The following is a 22003-nucleotide window of genomic DNA, read 5'->3' as shown; positions in this document are numbered from 1 at the left end:
ACTTCCTTGGCTCTCTGAGCTGTCAATCAAACAGACAGTTCAGCCTTCCAAGCCCTGATGGACCATCTCCAATGCCGATGCTGATGTTAGAATCAAACCGAGGACACTGCATTTAAATAAGATGCACAGCCATTCAGTTACCATGGTGCCTTCAAAATATTCAGCTATGAAAGTAATCCACAGTGTTGCGAGCAGGTTTTTCTTTATAGTTTAACAACAGCAGGTTTTACCCATATAAGCTTTTCACCATCTTAGTGCATGTGTTTCTAAGGATGAAGTTTCATCCTACCTTTACATGATGGCAGAGGCTTGTCCCACACTGGTTTCCCATCATGACCCATGATACAGGTGATGGTATCCCCACCCACGGTGGTGTATCCATGGTGACAGCTGTAGGAGACTTGAGATCCCAGTTTATAGTCATAACCTGTTCGACTAGCGTTCATGATGTTACCGGGGTCAAAACAGGCTTCTCTTGGTTTTTCTGTGGAGAACAGAGAGAGTCTGTGTTACTAGATAAAAATAAAAGAGTTCCTGATTCATCTCCTAGGTTAACGGTGAAATTGGTCATTTTCTTTTTTACTTACTATAAAGTCATAGGTCAAAGCTACAGCTGAGCATTTAGAAATCTATTAAATAACAATGACCTCAGATTTAGTAGCAGTTTTGGACAAAATACAGTAAGTATTTATGTACTGACACCTAATATAGACTAGACACTTTTTAGATACAGTGGCAAGAAAATGTATGTGAACCTTTTGGAATTTCATGGTTTTCTGCATTAATTTGTCATAAATGTGATCTGATCTTTACCTAAGTCAAGAGTATTAACAAATATAATGTGCCTAAAATAATAACATAAAAGAAATTCTGATCTTTCATGTCTTTGGTGAGAACAACCATATAAACCTCATAGTGCCAGTGGAAAACGTATGCTGCACACCTGAAGTTTGCCAAAGAGCACATTGACGCTCCACAGCAAGGCCAAGTTAGAGCCCAGACCTCAAACCAACAACTTTAAGAGAGCCACACATAAAATGTCCGAAAAAAATTTGACAGAGCTAAAGCTTCTTATCTGTCAATACTCTTGACTTAGATTAAAATCAGATTTTCTGACAAATGATGAAAACCATGAAATTCCAAAGGGTTCACAAACTTTTTCTTGTCACTTGTTTTTCTATCCCTCAAATAAGAGCAATAAGAGGAATTAAGCGAAAGAAGACAACATAAACAACTAAAAGATGACGAACCGACGAACTGTCTTTCTGATTTGGCACTCGGCCAACTTATTTGATGTTTTTGTGATCGCCCAATAACAACGAGATATTAGGATTGACAGAGGGAAGCCAACAGAGAGAGGGGGAGGGCAAAATGGAAGTGAAACTGGGAGATGATTAAAGTTTTATTTTAATTAGAGAGATGGCAGATGAAAGGTAGAGAATTAATGACAAAAGTACAGAGGTGTGAGGTAGCACGAGACGACAGGCAACAGAGAAGGAGATAATCTTTTTTTAATTAGAGATAAATAGAGAGAGAATCAAGATAAAAGGATTTTATAAACTTGACAGTGCAGATCTAGTTTCTAGTTAGTTTAACAAGTAATCATCAATTCCACATTGACTATAGCTGTTAAATCACCTGCACCAAGCAACATCTGTAAGGCCAATCATGAGTCACAAGTGAACTGGGAGTTGTTCATATATTGGGATTGAGGATGCTTAGCATGCAGAGACGGGTAGTTCGTTACACCATCACAGGATCACTGAGCTAAAAGCTTGGCAGTGAGGATGACCACTAGATACAGGTTGTTGGTAGAGTGCGGTGGATGAGAGGGACTGCACACCAGGATAAGGGTGTTCAGTTAGCCAAGTATTATTGAGTTGGAGTGTCAGAGCTGATCTAGCCATGAACCTGATGCAGAGTGGTGTGATGTGCTTTTTGATCAAAACTGAGACGTGCTGCTGCATTTTGGATCATCTGGACAGGTTTGAATGCTTATGCTGGTAGCCTTGTTAGTAAGGCAGTGCAGTAGTCGAGACAAGGATAATTTTGGGGTTTCTGCTCCAATTTTTCCTCAGACAGAATAAACAATTTGAAGTTTAGTTATTAACACAGCCGAACAAATGTCTCCTTCATTTTGTTCTTGACAAATACAGTATGTGATTTGGGGGAGTAAATCTGACCCTCAACATAAAAAAATATATAAAAAACACCAACAAAAATATTAATATGGGCCAAAGGAAATAAATACCTTTGAAATTTATTAGGTCGAGTGTGGGGTGACACATTGAGACTATCATCAGATCACTATTACTGCTACTTCACTATTCCCAATACTGTCAATACCAATACTAATAATGCTCTTACTACTACTGTACTCCTAATACTCTCCATTACACAACAAAATGAATAATGGTCTGATTGAACAGTTTTTAAACATTTGGTCATTATCTGTATCCTGTATATAATCCCTGTAGCTTCAACAAATGCGATGAGGAAAGACATTTTTCATTTAAGTTTTAATGTTTAATTACCTCTAAATTCGATAGCAAACCCAGACATGCCCAGTGAGGCGTCAGATCTGAACGCCAGGAAGAGGCCGTTTCCGCTGCTCTCTATTCGCTCTGGGGCCTGGTTGCCTTGGAGACTTGCTAGTAAAGGCCCATTAGAGTCTTCACCCTCGTAGATGTGCAGGAAGTCATAACTTGGCTCCATGTTGAAACTGTGATCAAATAAATAAATAAATAAAAAGGAAAAGTTAGTTTTAAGATTCAAGGAGGCTTGGTTTCTTGCGTATGTGTGTTTAAATCCTTCAAGCTATAAATTCAGTTAGTTTATTAAATCCAAATACCTGCCTCGCTTAATGACTTTCAAAGTGCTTATGCTATCTCTCTATGAATGGCATTACATACTTATTCATTTTGACATGTTATCTAGTGTGTTTACTGCATTAAAAATTAAAATGTGTCTAAACCGGCAGTAGCTTCCAATGCGTTTTTTTTGCAAAGATTTTTTATTTTGACAACTTTGCTAACCCCTCTATACATCCATGAAGTCTGGTAGTTATGGAGTTGAATGTACAAGAACAAATGCACACATACTAGTCTCAGTGTGTGTGTGCGCGCTGTAAGAGGAAAGATAGATAAAGAGGAGAAAAGAAAGATATTCTGTGTATATACAGTCTGATGATTAACCCCTGTATTATTTATATTCAGAAAGTTGTGCACTCAAACTACAAGCAAAGACAGGTAATATGCAGTTCTGCACAGCTGTTGGTGTTAATGTGCTGTAAGATGTAGCAAAACACCATTAAATGTGAAACAAAGCCAAGATGGTAAAAAACAAAATAGTTCAGCATTGAGAACATTTAAACAAAAGATTTCAAAACACCTTATGTGCATGTTTGTCTCATTTGACTATCAATTACATATGTTATTGAAAATGACTTGGATAACATCCTTAGCTAAGTTGGTGGAAGAAAGCTTACCCGCACATAAAACCCTTTTGCATTGATATGGCACTATTATTACACATGCTAACAGCTTTTATATTACTGACATATGTCTAAATGCTAAAGCTACTCAGCATAATAAAGGGAACACACAGCTCTCACTGAGCTGAAATGGGACAGAACCATAACCACTCCACTGGAGTACAGTAAAACAAGGGTCTGTTAAGAGTTAACAGTCAGTTAAGTGCCATCATGCAAAGGTGAGAATGTAGTGTATTTTTTAGTGATAAATTACACACTTTTAAACATACAGTTTAAGTGCCACAAAGAAGTCAGCATTATGAGTATGTGTATGAATATTATTCTCACAAAACAAGAATATTTAGAGTCACATGGATATGGGCCCCGAATGATTGGAGGAACAAGAATTGTGCAGTGATTTGATTCAAACGCAGGTCAAAAACTGAGTCATTAGTAATTGGGTCAATGTAAGTCTATTTCAGCTGAGTATATAAAACATAATTACAAGGTTAAAATGAGATAAATAATGACAAAGAATTGACACACAGCATTCACAAAACAGCCAATATCAATATAACTTAATTAAAAGTAAAATTAAACTGTCTTACTGTTACAACAGAAGGGAATTATCTCTTCAGCTGAAAAACTTGAAGCCAAAATTGGGTCATTTTTTCTCCGTTGGCAATCTGGAGAAAGTCTGCTTTGCTTTTTATCTCTTTACTACATGCAAAACATCAGTCTTTACTTATGCTTTAGTCATAGGCCCCTAACCACTACGACTTGTAAATTATTCACCTCTGGGGCACAATCAGAACTTGAGATGTAAATAAAAACTAGCATATTACTAAAAAACTAAACATGAAAATGGCCAAAAATGTATCTTACATTTTATTTTACACACAAATTTTCCTTTCAAAATTAAGGAAACGTTTCTGACAATGTACCACATAGTATATAAAATGTTTGAGAAATAGGACCAAAATATTTTTTACAGTATTCAAGTTCCTGCAGATATACTGATCAGCCATAACATCAAAACCACATGTTGTGTAGTTCCCCCTCTGCCACCAAAGCAGTTTTGACCCACTGAGGCATGGACGCAAGACCTCTGAAGGAGTCCTCTCGTATCGGGCACTAAGACGTCAGCAGAACGTCCTTTAAGTTATGAGATGGGGCTAGTGTATGCTAAACAACGTGACGGGACATCCACATGATTCATCAAGCCAGGCTCCTTCTTCCTTAGGCCATGGCACGGTTCTGAAGTTCCCATGCTTATTGTAGGCACTTTAAGTGCTGGGCAGGGGTCAGTATGATGCCCGTCAATCATGGCCAGCAGTTTTGCTACAGCAGCTCTTGTGTGGGATTTCATCAAATGGGCTTTTCTTCACACCCCACACAGCTTAATTCTTCCTTTGAAGACTTTTAGTAGGTGGAGACCAATGAATGCCAGGAACACCCCAGAAAACATCAAATGTTCTGATCCAGTCGTCTAGCCATCAGAATTTGGCTCTTGGCAATAGCTCAGATCTATCTGCTTGTCCATTTTGTCTGCTTTGAACACATCAATCTCAAGAACTGACTGTTCACTTGCTTCCTAACATCCCACCCCATGGCAGGTGCCATTGTAACAACAAAACCAATGTTATTCACTTTATCCGTCAGTGGATTTTACATTGTGGCTAATCTGCATATAATCACTCTTCAATGTTATATAGGAAATTACCCACCACTGACGAGTGAGAGAAAATTAAACTAATTCAAATTCTGCTTTCTGAAAAGATGTCACCACAAACTATTCATTAAGCTACTTTAGCTACTTGTGTTAGAAATTATTTTTTTGTATTATTTTAGACTGATGTATGTGTAATGCACATGTAAAGTACATAAGTGATGAAGTGTAGTGCATTTAAATGAGTTTTCTTGCTACTTTAATGATCACTAACTGTAATAATTAACATCAGACTAAACTCGGCCTGGCCCCTGACTATAATAGCACAGACCTTTTTTTGACTCTGTGTGGGCCACAGTGAGTCATGCCCAGTCTACACTGAAAAATAAACTTATGAACCAAGTCCATGGAGGGTGATGTACTTTTAACTTTAAGCCTGAAGAGAAATATATAATAGAGAATGCTTCGGGGACCCCATCCATCCCTCATATATTTAGGTTTGTAATTTTGAATGTTTTCTCAAGTATTCGTATAAACCAATTAAAAATTAATATCATCAATGAGACCATTGCTCTGCCCTGATGTGTTTGTTATATCCACACTGACTCATAATTAAGGAAAAAACAACACCTTGCTGTTGCTCTCTTATCTATTACGATGCATTATGATGCTTCTTCTTAAATATCAACAAGACTTCAATGACTGTTCCATTAACCAACACAGGGTATGCATCAGTAACTTTGTATTTTCCCTGAGTAATATCCACATCCTCCCGTAATTTAACTCTTGACATATGTTTTGTCTCATACAGAACTTTTATGACTGTTGAGTTGTGACAGTTGTGTTTAAGCTTGAGTGCAAACATTTTTAATTAACACTGGATTATCATAAATCTACCAGTTTACTTTCTGTTAAGACACCTCTTAAGGTTGCCTTCCTGCTGCAGCTGCAACAAAACAACATGGGCCACGTTTCATACTGTAAATACAGGGAAAAAATCCCTCCTACAATAAAGGAAAAGTCAATGTACATGACTATTTTGATTTAGGTTGCAGTGTCTCCATAGGCATAGATAAGCTCCATAAATGTAAGTGGCCTACCTTTTGAAGATAAGGGCAATGACAAAGTCAGGGTTGACTCTGATTCTCCAATCACACTCTTTCCCAGGGGGGTACGGCTGGGGGTAGTTTGGGGACAAGATGACTCCAGAGGGCCCACTGACATTACCCCCACAGGTTGCTGGAGAAAGGCAAACAGTGAGAAAGAGAGAGAGAGAAATGAGAGAGAAAGAAAAATGATTACAAAGCACTGGGCTTGTGTAATTTGGAAAGAGAATTACCCCTGACTGACCACTCACATAACCCCCAAAGGTAGGCAAGGTGGAATAGAGTGATGGGAGATATGGCAGTGGTTGGTTAGGAGAGAGAGAGAGAATTACCCCTGGTGGACCGCTGATATTACCTCCACTGGTTGCTGTGGAAGGTGAAGGAGCAAAAGAGAGATGGACAGACTGTGAGATTTAGTTACAGAGTGTAGGGTTGGGGGTAGTTAGCAGAGAGAATCACCCCTAGTGGTCCTGTTATCCCACAACAAGCCAGAGAGCAGGAAAGAGATATTGGCAAGAGAGACGGATAGATGCATTCAAGCAGCAATTTGGTGATGAATTTGAAACAAGAAGGGGTGTCTTGGGGGTGGCAGGAAGGTGTGAACAGATTATCAACAGTGAAATAAAGGTAAACAAAGGTATTAACAATTGCAAATCACTCATTGATAGACACACATGCACACACACTGGACTATTGTGTAGAATGCTAGTTTGATCTAAGGAGCTTTTGATCACACAGGAATTCACCACCTGTGATAGTAGACATGCAGGAAAGGGATATGAGCACAGCCTTAGCTAAGAGAAAAGGGAGGGAGATTTAAGCCCTGCATTTTATCTACAGTCGTGTAAAACCTATATCAGGAACACAGTATAATGGTGTTTCAGAGACATGGCTACAAGGTAAATTACTGGTGTTTGTGACTATGCTGGAGGACATGCCCATAGTGATGGCTGATAAAGAAAAGGAAAAGGTAAAAGGGGGCTGAATGATATAACGAAAAGGGTAAAGGTCTAAACTGTAGGTCTTTGCTGTAAAATGAATTACAAAATCCAGCTGCCCAGGACTTATATAGTAATCTCACTAGTAAACGTCCCCACCAATATATTATGGCCAATTTGACAATATATATCATGTGCAAGACAAAACTGAACAGGATGAAACAGATAATCAGGAAACAGAGAACTTTATAAACCCAAAGTAAAGGTAAGTGCAGGAATCTTGATGTGCTATAGGTTTGTTATTAGTCACATACTGGGATTTGCAGGCTCATTGGTGAGGCCACTAAAGTGCTCTTGCTGCATTATAGATTTATTTATTTTTCTTTTTTGCACCGGCTGTGCTAAACCTGCCTTCTTTCACTCAAAAAATAAGACAGGTTTCAGGGATAGAAGTGACTTTATTGCCTTAGTGAAAAAGTCAAGTGTGTCAGAAGTAAATGAGGAGGAAAACAAAGGAAGGAAAGCACACCTGAAAGTGGGAGAGTGAAAAACAAACTGCAGCAGAAGCATGTGGATAACGTGTTGAGTGGGATGTGGAAGCTCAATGGGCTATAAGCAGCAGGTGGGCCCAATGGTGGTGATAATAGAGGGAAAGAACAAACAAGCTCTGGTTTTTCAACAGTTCTGACTCAGGAACTCTACAACAGCAACCTGCATCTCTCTGCAATGCTACAAATCTTTTGCCACCTTTCTTCTTATGTCCACTTGAGGCTTAAAATATAACTCATCATCTGCCACGAGAGATTTAGTGCTGAGTCAACCATTGTTGAATATATTTAGAGCAATTTGTGCCAACTTTGGTGTCTGATGGAAAGTACATGAATATCAGTGTCTTTTGCCTTTTTCTGTGTTTCTCAAGTTTCAAAATCATAACATTTTATCACACTGCATGTATGGAAAAGAATGACTTTTTCACTTGATTCAATCTCTTCGCAGTCATAATCCCAGGAGTAATGTAGACCCACCTATACACGTTGGAGGATCAGGTTGCCAGTAGAATCTGTTATCCATCCGTACACATGTGATAGTGTCCTGGCCCTGCAACTGGTAGCCTGGATCACACTGGAATGTCATACTGTCGCCAGGTTCCTTACTGTCCCCATATCGAGAGCCATTTACAGGAATGCCTGGATCGTTGCAGGTCGTTGCTGTGGTGGCTATAGAGTGTCAAACACACAGATAGATATTAAAATATTATGGATAGAAAGATGGGCACTGAGACAGGAACCCTCAAACTCGCACTTCTAGAGCAAAACTGTATTAATTCTATCAGGTCAGTGGACAGTCAGGGACAAAAGGACAAAACAACAAAAATCTCTAATAACATCACCCCTAGAAAATCACTCGCTCAATAAATCCACAAACTTTACTTTGAATAAATGAATACGGTGGTAAATATCATTTTCTTTTGCTTTAGTAAATCAACATGGAGGTAAATACAAGGAGTCATTACCATAGTAATGGAAAAGCACTGCTTTGATTAGCATGTTAGTGAGTGTAAATATTTATTGTTTTAAATACGGGGAGAATAGAAAAAACTAAATGTGCCTCAGAGATAGTGAAAGTGTGCTGACTGCAATTATTTATGACTCAAAATATGCATCTTGAAGAAAATAAATTCCAATAGCTGTTGCAAATGCATATGTATGCAAAAAAACTTTTAAGGCCTTGATGAACAACTGTATTGATCGACTACACTCATCGGTCACTTTATTAGTGACACTGCCTGGATCATAGTGTGTTGGACACATTTTGGCCATCATAAGTGCCTAATTTGTTTGTGACTTAGATTCACCAAGGTGCTAGAATCTTTCCTTAGAGATTTTGGTCTATATTGACATGATGGCATCACACAGTTGCTGCAGATATGTGGGCCACACGTACTTCATGCAAATCTCCCATTCCACCACATGTCAAAGATGAAAAAGTAAGTGAAACACTGCGCTTCTGATATAATTAAATGCCAACTGGAAGCAGATGCTTTAAACCATCTATTCAAACTGTTTCAGTTCATTTTACCTCCATCATTATGTATGTTTAATGGGCGTGTTCAAACATAAAAAATCATGACTAGTTTGTTTACTTCAGCAGAACATCTTGACCATGGCTACATGCATAAATGCACTGAGTTGCTGCCATGTGATTGGTCGATTAAATATTTGCATTAATATACTGGTGTATCTTATAAAGTGGCCACTATGTTAAACAGCTGCGTGTGTGTTAGTGTGATTGGATTAGTAAATTTGCTGATGTAAATAAAGATTTGTCAAGAAACAAAGTTCTTGACTGTTCTCCTGCTTCCTAACTCACTCAGTCTGCCTTTGATTTATTTTGCTGCAACAGAGGATGGCACAAGCTTTGGCCAATCATTGTTAAAGGACAATGCACAAGCTTTTTTGGATCCTGCAGCTCAATCATGCACCCAGGAGAACACTTAGAGTGCAGGTTGCACTTTTTTAAAAAACATTTGTGTTCCCTGACACCTCTTTCACAGGGTACGAGGAAAAAGCTGACTAGAAACCACGATGTTCACTGCTTATACTAATACACTTTTAGGATTGCTGGTCTTGTTATTTTTATTTATTAATTTCACAAAACCATGATGTTTTTAAGAATAATTTCACTGTACTGTTAAATAACCTGCAACAACATACATAGCTTTGTTAGTGCAGCTGCTGCTTTACTAAATATATTCCTAACTATAACCAAAACTGAGCTACAGGTCCCTGAGCCACAGGTGGGCTCCTTCATTACGTAGTGAGCCTGTGTCCCAGAGTGAGATATTAAAAGCTCTCACTTGAGTCTCTGGCTAACGGTTTTTCAGAAATCCTGTTAAATTCAGCATTGTTCCAAATTAATTCTCCTATAACCAAAATAAATGAGGTTTATATAATAACCCAGACACTATACATGTGATGAGTTCTGAGTTTGTTAATTTGTTAATTTAATTGCCAATTCAGTAATTGGTTTTCTTCTTAAATGGATATGGGGAATAGAGTGGGGCAAACCACACAAATCAGGGATTTAGTACAATTATGGTATGATATCTAGGATCTGGTGTCCTAGCTAGCATGTGAATTTCAAATTTAATAATTTTGATTTAGAGACAAAGCTACTTACTAGAAAACTGTATAGAAAATCCTTGCTTGCTGATGAAATAATCAGAATCAAACTGGAGTGTGAGTATGTTGAAGGTCGAGTGGATATCTTCAGGTAAGGCTTGACCTGACCATTCTTTCAACAGAATCCCGCCATCCGATGGCCCAGATGGACCATCCCAAACTCTCAGAATATCGTGGCCGACCTCGGTGTCAAAAACGATGAAGTGAAGGCTGAGAAAACAAAGATAAGACATGATCCAACTGAAATATTATACCACTTGTTTTCATTCTGATTTCATTTTTAACCAAATGCCTTGTTAACCATGAAATAAAATGCAGCACATGCTCACATGTCAGCAGCAGCCACAATATTTTGAGGAACACTGTGGTGGCATAATGACTAATGTGGTGTACTCGCCATCACAGCGGTGGCTTTGACAGTGAACAGTTATCTCTAATTAGTAAATGTATTATTACCTGGCAGTCTACTGAGTGTTTACTTCTATGGTTCATGCAGAGTGAAGGCTGCTGTCATATAGAAATTGTCTTATAATCCTGTAATATAGTTCTATAAAATATCTGAAGCCTATGGCTCATTCAGAATTCAGCAGCATTAACACGGACACGCAAATATGAACATGTTACTCCAGTTCTTAAAGCTCTTCATTGGCTGCCAGTACAACAGAGAATTAACTTCAAACCTCGACTGCTGGTCTATAAAACACTTAATGGTCTGTCCCCTCAGTAAATTACTGACCTGCTCACTGACTATAGTCCAGCCAGACCCTTCAGGTCCTATGGTAGTCATCGTCGGATTGTACCCAGAATACGATGCAGGTCTACAGTGGCAGCTTTTAGTTACTAGGCCTTGGTGTCAGGGACAAATTGTGCACTCTCGCGCAACACTGATCTATGGAATATATTCTGAGAGAGGGTTCCTTGCTCTGTTGCTCTTTCTGAACTTTATTCAGTTAAAGTGTTTTTTGGGGAGTTTTTCCTTTATCTAATTCAAGAATGTCAGAGGTGTCATTGTGGGAGTGGAAAACCCAATGAGGCAAACTCCACTTGATATTTTAACTATATTTATACATAATTTATATATTATATATATTTCAACATTGATAATTTTCCTTTAATGCTGATGTAAAGTACCTTTAATTGCCACTGTGTATGAAGCATGCCATATAAAATGACTTGACTTCACTTTAAATTGCCATTACTGTTCATTAGATTGTCTTGTTTGGTACTTCATAAGCTTAGCTTATCTAGGCCAGATGGAAGCAATTATGCAGATACTTGGTAACACCTATTTTATTTCTTGTTTTATTTCTTTATCAAACATTTCTTGGATGGTTTCCTACAATGTAAGTCTCAACAAGATAGCTGCAAGCGATTATCATTATCATTATGCAAACACTGGTTTCTGTGTGTATTCAACATTGATATGCATTGATAGTCTCACCTGATTGTCTTTCCTGTATCAGCCTCTATAGTCCAGGTACAGTGGAGGTTGTTATCATATGGAGCAGGATATCCTGGAGACAGAATCCGTCCAGACACTGCTCCAGTTATGTGACCTCCACACTCCGCTAAAAGGACATAAGACAAGCTGAAAAAACATAACTGAGGAAAAATTATTTTTTGCTAATCTTAACTTGACTTATAGTACAGCTTGGTTATTGCTACTACTTGTATTATAAAGCATGGATACACCTTATATGTCCAGTTACACAATCTTTATATTTAGCTGGGAAGATGAAACAGACAAACGGGCGCTTGTAAGGACCCAGGATAAAGCATTATACTGTAGGATTACTGCAGGGTTGTTGTGAATTAAACCCTGCACAGATTCTATTGGCAACTTGTAGCCCTCAGACACGAAGTCTGTTTCTAAATCAAAAAGACATCTGAAGTCTACTGAAGACTATGTATCATCAGAATAACTTCTTAAAAGTTATAATATATATATATAAAATAACTTCAAACAAATAAAAACAATAATTTTTTGTAATGAGGTTACACCACTTCACCTGCACTATCGTGATTATATGTTCATATTCATCCTCTTATAGTTAAGGTCTTCACAGGGCTTCACTCAATTATAAGGCCAGTGACCTGAGTTGGACCGGGTTCATTTTACTCATTTGGGTCAAATGGGGCCACATTGTAATGCTGGTATAATATCTGAGGAGATCTGCATGAATCAGGCTGATGTGGATGGTACTGAATAATCTCAGTGGGGAAAAATATGTTTGGATTTATCTTTTATACAGCAACGTGCACACCTTTAAACGACAATGAGTTTTAATAATTTACTAATCAGCTTTGTTAGTAAATTATTATTTTCTGTCTATGAAGAGAAACTATGAACCTCAATACAGGTATATTTAGAACGTTTCTAAAGCCTTACACTGTATATATAAACACGTGGCTGCTGAAGGTGCTAAAGGATCAGAGTTTAGCATCTGTTTTGCTCTGATTCCAGCTGACTGTGCTTCTTTTCTCGTGACTTTCTTAGAAAATGTATTTATGCTCGTCATTTAGGTCATTTTAGGGACTGTAAGTTGCCAGGCAGGGTCAAACTTTTGGGATTGGTAATGGCGTCAGTTCCCAATACAATGACATCATTTCTGATCTTTCAGATCATCTATATGAGATGCGGCTCATCTACTTTGCTTTAAATTACTCTGAGGAGTGAATGCGGAGTTAAATGAGAAAGGCTTCAATCACAAATCAATCTTGAATTATCCACATTACTGGTGTACAGTTTCAAGGTTAGTGAATATCTTTAATGACTGTTTTTTACTTAAGGAACTCCCCACAGTGTTCAAAGTTTAAGGAAAAAAATCCAGTTTAATGCACAAAAGGCTATTCATGTGTTATTTTTATATTGTTTTCAGGGGTGAGGATTAGGAAGATAGCAGGAAGGGGAGGAAAGTGTTTTAACTCATCATGGTAGTGAACGGTACACATGGTAGCCCACTGAGCCAGCAGATCTCTGCTGATTAGAATGCAGTTTTCTATAGAGAAGGCAATATTTGTACATAGTGTTTGCATGAGAACACCATTAACACAGCTCTGTAATCTACAATACCATGACAAATACTGCTGTTGCATCACAATAGGCAGAATGAACTAAAATGCACATTTACAGATAAACACAAAAACAAATGGGGGTAGCAGATAACCGCACAGTTACACACAAGGCCAGAAAAATACTTCAAAACACTTATTCAGTTGGGCAAGCACACAGATCAACAATGTGTTTCAATCAGTGTTGATAGAAAACATAGGATGAAAGGTAACTACTGTGCAAGGTTTTATAATGAAAAGCAGGTAGACATAGGAAAGCATGACACGCCAAGAGTGAAGAAAGACAAATGAGTTATTTAGTAAACCAGGACCAGTGACAAGTCTTATTTCCCAGGACAGAAAAAGAAAGAGAATAATAGGTATACACATATAGAGTGGAAGACGGACAGGTTTACTGAATGAATAGAAAAACACAGACTGACGAAGAGAATCCCACAGAGGTAGACCACCGTTCTGTTTGACTCAGTGTAGTAGAGAAAGAGAGAAAGGCGGTATAGAAACAGCCAGAGGCAAAGCCATCTCCATAGTAGAACACAGATATGGGACAGAGCCAGACAGACAGGGAGGAAGACAGTCAGAGAGGCAGAAAGACAAATGTCTCAACAGAAAGACAAAGGAGAAAGACACAAAGGTAGCTACAGAGGTAGTTAGCCCAGGGCTCTGCCAGCAGGTACTGTCCCCTGGTTGCTGGCTTACCACAAATAAAGCAGCGAGAGAACAGCATCAGATTGATGACTGACTGCAGAGGTACACAGGGACACACTGATTTACACACATCCGGCCATATTCATACACCCACATAAATACATTCAGCACACACACACACACACACACACACCTATGCGCATACTTTCTTTGTAGGTTTGGCACTGCAGCAGGGAATTCCAAAGGAACAAGTGCCAAGTGCCCACATCTACCCAGAAAGGTAGAAATACTTACATGGAAAGTGCTTTAATTTGTAAAATATGCAAAGCCACAAAATATTTATGGACTAGCAGGAATTATAGACTTCAGAAATTGTCATTTGCTTTAGGGATTTCAAAGCTAGCTAGAAACAATATAAACAACATGCTTTTCTGATGGTTGTGGAATGATAATAAGGAATCAGAATGGTCAGCTGTACATGCTTATCTAAAACACAAGCAACTTTCACACGTTCACAAGCAAAAGGGAAAAAAAGCATGTCAAAGCAAATGAATCGTTTGGCACACTGCTGTCCAGCCTAATTAAGGGCTGCCAAGTGGCAACTAAAGCAAAATCTGCCCCCTGGCAGCTCATCTCCCTCACAACCAGGGAAATATTCGAATACATTCCAGATATGCCAAATGAGAAACATTTATTTTTGACATTTTCACTATCTGAGACATAAAACCTGATTTTGTGGGCGCAGTCACGTGATAGTTGGTTATTGCATTATAATTTCTGGCAGTTCTCATAGTCAAATCGTTACTTTTGTCATCACTCCTCTTAGCTCTCTGAAGACTTAGTCATGTATCTGAAATTTAAAATAGGACTCCGATCCCCAGAATCGTTTATTAGAATTAGTCATCCTATCACAGTTGATATGGGAGTAAGTAAGACAGGATGCAGTCATCAATTTTGGGTTGTAACATAAGTACAATAAGTACTGTAGATGAAATCCAAATGGGGGTTATCAGTAACATCTGTGTCTATTTGAAAAGAAACACTAAGCTCTTGAATGGCGTGATACCTAAGGGTGGTTTTATTTCATCTTAAATTTATTCAAAAAGCAACAGTTCCAGATGAGTCAATATTGTTTTTACATCACATCACTTTCTGGCATCTGTAAAAGGTCTCTCCTGATAGAATATTCTATTTATTGTGCACGCTGAGAATAGAACAGAAAGCTAAGGCTTCTGTCAAAGTCCTTGGCATAAAATACCGTGCGGACCTTCAGGGTACAAGAAAGTAGTCTGGCTTACATTATAAATTTATCAAAGTTCAAACACTCATCCCCTATTTTTGCAACTTAACTATGCATCCTTAAAATACACTGACACCTGGTGCACTAAAATCTCATGCCTGGTGACATCCTGCTGTCCAATCCCAGATAGTCTTGTGTGCACAGTTTGATGGATAGGCTAGGGCAGCTTTTACTCCACTATGACCATTTCCCACTGAGTGTTGAATCGGTTCCCATGCCATTTTTTCAAGTATTCACCTGTATGGACTTGAACAGTTCAGTCACTCTCTTTTTTTGCCGTATCTTTTTTATTATATTGCTCTTGCTGGAGCTCAGAAGACACAAGCAAACAAGCTGCTCCTTCTTCCTGCCATATTTGTCACTGAGTGTGATGATCAAGTCAAAATCCCACTAACTAATAAATCAGACTTTATAGTTCTGATTTCTTGACTTTCATAGTACCCATGCATGCACTATGCATGTTGGCATACTAACCGATACAGGAAGGAAGAGGTTTATCCCAGACACGCCGGTCCCCGCTAAGACATGTCAGTGTACTGCTGCCATGGAGACTGTATCCAGGATTGCAGGAGTACAAAACAAAAGTATTGGCATAATGACCGTCATCCTGGATCTTATAGCCATAACTAGGGACACCTGGTTCCTCGCAGCGTATTAGGTCGAAACCTAGACAGAGAGAAACACAGACACAGGTGCACACACACATACAGATTAGCTTCTTTGAATGTTGAAGGTTATCCTGTCCATGCAGACAACATTGAATAAATGAACAGGGTGATTCAGAGCAGTTTTGGACAAGAGCACACAAGGTCATACATTCTTCTCCTGAATCTCACTACCTGCTGCAGGAAGTTTAAAACTCTTTGTTGTCTACTCAAATACACAAATACTATTCTGGCAGGTGTATTGGAAGCTAATGGATATTTCTACAGATTCCTCTCGTTTGTTCCTATTGTACTTAAAATGTCCAGGCTGCTTCCTTTTCTGAAAGCACTTATATTTATGGACTGAAAAAATGTGAAAACGTTAGTGTATAAAGCTGCAGTAAAGCATCAAATGATAATTTCATATCCCACACAAACAAATATCTTACACACTTGAACGAGCACACTGCTAGAGAGATCTGTGCATTTAGAAGATAACCAATAAAAAAGAAAGTTTTCAGTTTCTACGACAGATGAATAAACAAAAACATGTTATCATCTCTGATCAGCTTCTGAACTAAACATCCTCCCTCAGATCATACACAGAGTTGCAGTCACTGTTGTAAACTGTTTAAGCAAAGTTTGGCTTTATATCTACTGTAGTACAGTATGCAGTCAACTTATGTCATTACAACGTAGTAAATCATGATCTAATCGAAGATATACTACAGATTTAAAATAACTTTTACACATGGTAATGAATTTAGAAATCACACTGCAAACACAAAATACACTAAACACAGGATAACATGTATTGTCTATAATCCTAGTCATGTCAAAACAGATACTACAGTGGTCCTTTAGTCTTTTCAAAGCAGTAAAAAATTTAAGTAAAATTAAAAATGGATATTTCAAATTCCATAAATAATAATTTGAGCTTTTCTCAGTAAAAATGTGTAATGTTTTTTGGCAGAGAGTGCTGTTATATTATCTGTTTGGACGAACCAACACTCTTGTCTGTTGAGTGATAGATATAAAACAACACCTGTTACCTTTTATTTCTGGACACAATAGAGAATGTACTCATCGTCCAATCACACTTTATTCTTCCATAAACATAACAATAACATCTTTTACACACTCTGCAACTTTTTAAGTGAGCTGCGGCTGCAGCTTTGTGAGGAACACCTATAACTGTCAATCCCGTCCTGTGTCAATTTCACTAACAGTCCCATCCTGCTTCTGTTCTTATTACCATATTGAACAGATGTTTAAATTCCTATTACACCATTAAAACAGCCACTAACACCAAATACTATTAAAGCCGTTTTACTCAGTTGCAGACCCTGCATAACCATAAACCACTCCTGCCTTTCTTGATAAGATTCTTCAGTCAGTCTCTCACATATACTGCAGCTCAGCTATTGTAGGAGAACTTTGCAGAAGGTGTCACCTTCTTCATTTAAATGCCTTGCAGATTAACGGCTGTTTAATGGTTTACCTGACATACAGAGAATCCATCTAGTATACGTATACCATCTTACGTCTACCCATCCCTTCTGTGCAGCCACTCCTCCACTCCAGATGTGTCACTTTCACACCTTCTTTTAATGACATGCAGACAAATGCTTGTCTAATAGCCTCTTTGACTTACACAGCAGCTGGTCCTGCCTTCTTAACAGACTTTCTTTAAAGGCATTAAGGTGTGTGTCTATGTGTGAGCAAGAGAGCGAGCGAGCACGGTGTGGGCAGTTGTTACAAGCAATTATGTGCTAATTTTTATATCTATATTAGAGGCTCAATTTGACTATTAATCATGTGACTGGGAGAGGAGGGGAAAAAGTTAACATGAGTGGAAGGACTGGACTCATTGGTTTATCTCTAAGGTTTAAAACCTTACAGATTATAACTATATACAGATTTATATAGAAAACCCAACAACCCCACTTGAGCAAGCACTGGGCGACATTGAAGAGGACTCCTTTAGGCTGAGGGTGGGTGACCATCTGCCTTGACCGGTTGGGATGAGTGGAAAGAGGAGATGGAAATAAACAACAGACAGCAACAAAAAAACAAGTGCTTTATATTTGAGGAGAAGTGTTAACTATTATGGATACTATTATTACTAGTATAACTATTTTGGATAAGCAGTTGTTGGGGCATCCTGTTAATGGTGAATTACAAAAGTCTAGTCTAGAAGTAACAAATGCATGGACTAGTTTTCCAGCATCACTTTGAGACAGGATGTTCCTAATTTTACCAATATTCCTCAGGTGGATATTTATTTTCTGTATGATGTAAAGGAGATATCCTGGTTAAAGATAACTGATATTCCTCACAGTGTTACTTAAGGGCCAATGTTATGCCATCTAAGGTAAGAATATGATTACACATCACATCTCATATCTTCTGTCTTGGCTGAATTTAGGAGAAGGAAATTGGAGGACATCCAGGTCTTTTAAGCATGCTTAGAATTTTGATTATTTGATTACTTTCTTCTGGTTTCACAGATAAGTATAGCTGGGTATCCTCTATTTTACTCTAAGTTGCCAACATGTTTAAGTGGTTTGCCATTGTAGCATTAAAGTAAAACTAAAAATGTTATAGTCTGCATTGTTCTGGCTCCTCAGTCCTAATGAGAAGAGAGCGAGAACATCAAATGAACATTACTTAATTGCCTACAAACCAAACCAAAACAAACAAAAGAACTGGGAACAGGATCGGGATGGGATCTACTCACATGTGACCCTATACTCTGTATGTTTGCTAAACTTCAGTTTCACTTTGGGTTCCACCTTCATTAGAAATTGCTTCAAAAACTGATTGTTGGTCTCTTTTCAGCAGTCAGAAGTAAAAGAAAGCTCCCTGGTAATTTTGTGACAGAGGAAGACTAGTCTCAAGAGTTTTGTGGTACATGATACCTATATTGTTCTGTGGCACTTCAGAATCACTTCACTGAGGCACAGGACAGAGTCAGGATATATTCATGAGGGCAATCTAACACAATCACTAACACTCTAGTTTCAACTAAAACATCTGCTTACAAGGACCTTTGTGATGAGCAACTCATATTTTAAGAAATTACTGTGTGAGAGCATGCTGAGACACTCTAGAAGATCACAAACTAGGGTTGCAGAAGTAAATATACAAGAAAAACAATCTGTGTTGCTGCCCACTTCATAATCAGTTCATCCAAAGTTGAAATTTCTCAAAGATGACTCACTTGTGTATGTGAGGCGGAAGCCCTGATTGGTTCCAGAAGCATTGCTGTTGAACTCCAGCCATAAGTGATTGGATGTACTATTGATGACATGGCCCATCATACTATCACGTGTGAAATTGCCAAGGAGACGAGATGAGGTGTTCTCTCCATCATATACCTGTCAATCAAAACAAGATCACAACACAAATAAAAACACAAGTTCAGTAAAACCAGTTGGTGTGGTTTTGTAGGTTTAGGAGTGTGCATGTTCACCAGTTTAATGAATGAGAATATCATATGAGACATGAGTATACTAAGCTGCTGACCTGGTATGAAAAACAGGGATGGCATTTAATGTCGAGAGGAAAATGATACTACCTGTATTAATCTTCAACAGACAATGACACCAAACAATGCAAGTGTAGCTTCACGGAGCCTCAGGGAAAAGCCTTGCCTCAGCATGGATCTTGTGAAGCACCACAAAGATATTGGCTCAAATGTGATATGAAAGTTGCTGAGGTCACAAGAACTGCTGAATCCTCCCTTTTTATGTTAACCCATGCCAAACCAACATTAGAGGCAACAATTCTAGAAAGCAAATAAACAAAATTGTTGAAGAGGTTCATGATGGGAAAATAAACTGGTTATCCAACTGGTAATATTGTTTGCCATGATTAAAACTGGTGGCTACTCTGAATTTTGCAGTTTAATCTTTGTCTGGTACCTGCAGGAAGTAGCTGATTCAAGTATCACTTTAATTTGTTCATTGGCAGCAGGGATATTGCAGCCCTCATTGCAAAATAAGAAGTAGCTTATTCACAGTATAGGAGCTCTCCAGCTGTGATGAGTGTTTATGATTATTGTTTGTATTTCAAAAAATGCTGCTGCTATAATGGATTCATTTTAACAGAGGAAAACATTAATGAGTAATACGGTGCGTTTCCTGAAATCATCAGTAAAAGCCTCAGTATGCATGTTCTCTACTGTTAAATAAAAACAGCAAGTCAGTGTCTGAGTGCGTGACTTGGTTTGAACAGCTGCCTTGCATATTAGAGGAGGTGGAAATATCAGGAGAGTAAAAAATGAAGAAAGGGGCAACTAGATTACAACCAAATAAAAAAAGATTAGTCCTGTCCACTTACTGGACAGGACTAATCTTGTTTTATCTTGCATTTCCTTTGTGGATTATCATTTCTTATTGTCATATGTAAAAATTACAGAATTGACAAAGATGTTGCATTTCAATCTTACTTTTTGGTCTCCTAACAAATTAGTTTCTCATCATTTGTATTATGGTGTCAACCTGTTAACTGGCAGCTGGAAGTAATTTATTTCAAATGAGAGCTGCGAGACAAGGAGATGCTGATGGTGAAGTAATGGCTGCCATAAACATCTTTGCAAGGTGGCAACATGAGAAATTTAAGCTCAACGTCACACAAATTACACAGTGTAACAAATAAGTCCAGCTAGAGGGCTGATCAATCCTCTTCAAATGAACTGATAAACCTAGAGGATCCACACAGATATTTCAAGATCAAAATAAAAAAAAAGCAATAAATAAATTTGTATATCTCATTTGTTAAATTGGGTTTCTTTATTGAGTTTTAGGGGGGAAAGAATTAGATCAAGTGTCATTAATAAGACCTGCTCATGTGTATATATGGTCTCCTGTAACATTTACACAGATTGCAGGTGTCTGCAAGTGGCAGGAATGCAAAAGAAAAAAGGTTAAGGGAATGTACTAGTGTGGAGAAATCTCTACAGCAAGCCAAAGTGGGAGCTATATCATAAAGTGTGCTGTTGTGATGGAAAATGTCAATGCATCTAGGATGACATGGAAAAGGACAGAGTGAAAACGAGCAAAAGTTGAAAAATATAAAAACAAGAGAGGTATCACCAAATCTAAATTTTTCCCCCTCCTTCAGTTCAATTTCCTTCCCCGTTTCCCCATCCCTACATCTCCCTGTCAGTATCCCCCCTCATTTTTATATCTTGATGCCTGTCTCTTCTTTCTTGCTTCTGTTTCTCGCCATCTTTCTCCCCAGCTTTCTCTCCGTTTCAGTAAAACTCAGTATGGTTATTGCAAAGCCCTGCAGCTCATAAATCAACATGTCACCATCTGCCACCCCTCTTCTCTCTGACTTTCTCTCTTGCTCTCCTACCACCTCTATTTTCATAACAATCCCCGCACAGCACCACTTTGTTTCTTTCTCACCCTCTTTTCTCTCCTTCAGGTCAAGCACTGTATTAGAGAACATTTTAGGCGAACTGAGCTTGATTAGCCTTTTCTTTAACAGTGCCAAGGCGAAAACGTAGCCAACAGCAAATTAATTGTAATGAAGCGGTTCGTATGTTACAGGAGATTTTAGCCTGAAGCTTCCTGGAACTGTCAAACAAATGGTTTGTGTTCAGCTGCAGTAACAGGCATTAGCTCCATAACCGTTAGCCTGAGGAGTGGCATGCTAATTGCTAGCCAAAGTGGCACTTTGGGGCTCTCCTTCCAGTTCATTATAGTTTGCACCATGTTACTGCTCATTATTTGGTTAACTTATTAACAGACATGTTGCACATTTCTTTAGTCATTGCCCTCATAGCCATCTATACCACCTTAAATAGCTGATACCATAACACACTGCTTTTTTACCCATCTGCTTACATATAAGAAAGTCTGTTGGATTCCTTTTTGATCAATCCGACTCTGGCAGTGTTAAGTTAAGGAGTATATAGGCTGGGATATACACTTTGTACTTTGATTGCATAATAGGACGCCTTA

General features: G+C 38.3%; 1 protein-coding gene across 1 annotated transcript in view; it reads right to left on the bottom strand.

Moving 5' to 3' along the window:
- LOC113174926 (CUB and sushi domain-containing protein 1-like) overlaps positions 1-22003 on the bottom strand; it is a 330106-nt gene that overhangs the window by 73678 nt on the left and 234425 nt on the right. Inside the window, exons 25-32 of the mRNA XM_026379140.1 lie at positions 19252-19408; positions 15859-16050; positions 11809-11935; positions 10366-10577; positions 8211-8402; positions 6242-6380; positions 2535-2722; positions 290-484 (exon numbers count right to left, since the gene is read on the bottom strand). Coding sequence (XP_026234925.1) covers positions 290-484; positions 2535-2722; positions 6242-6380; positions 8211-8402; positions 10366-10577; positions 11809-11935; positions 15859-16050; positions 19252-19408 — 1402 coding nt within the window. The remainder of the gene's footprint in view (positions 1-289; positions 485-2534; positions 2723-6241; positions 6381-8210; positions 8403-10365; positions 10578-11808; positions 11936-15858; positions 16051-19251; positions 19409-22003) is intronic.

Source organism: Anabas testudineus, chromosome 3 (genome assembly GCF_900324465.2).
Source record: "Anabas testudineus chromosome 3, fAnaTes1.2, whole genome shotgun sequence".
In the NCBI taxonomy this organism is placed as follows: domain Eukaryota; kingdom Metazoa; phylum Chordata; class Actinopteri; order Anabantiformes; family Anabantidae; genus Anabas; species Anabas testudineus.
This window is presented reverse-complemented; position numbering and strand designations above follow the sequence as displayed.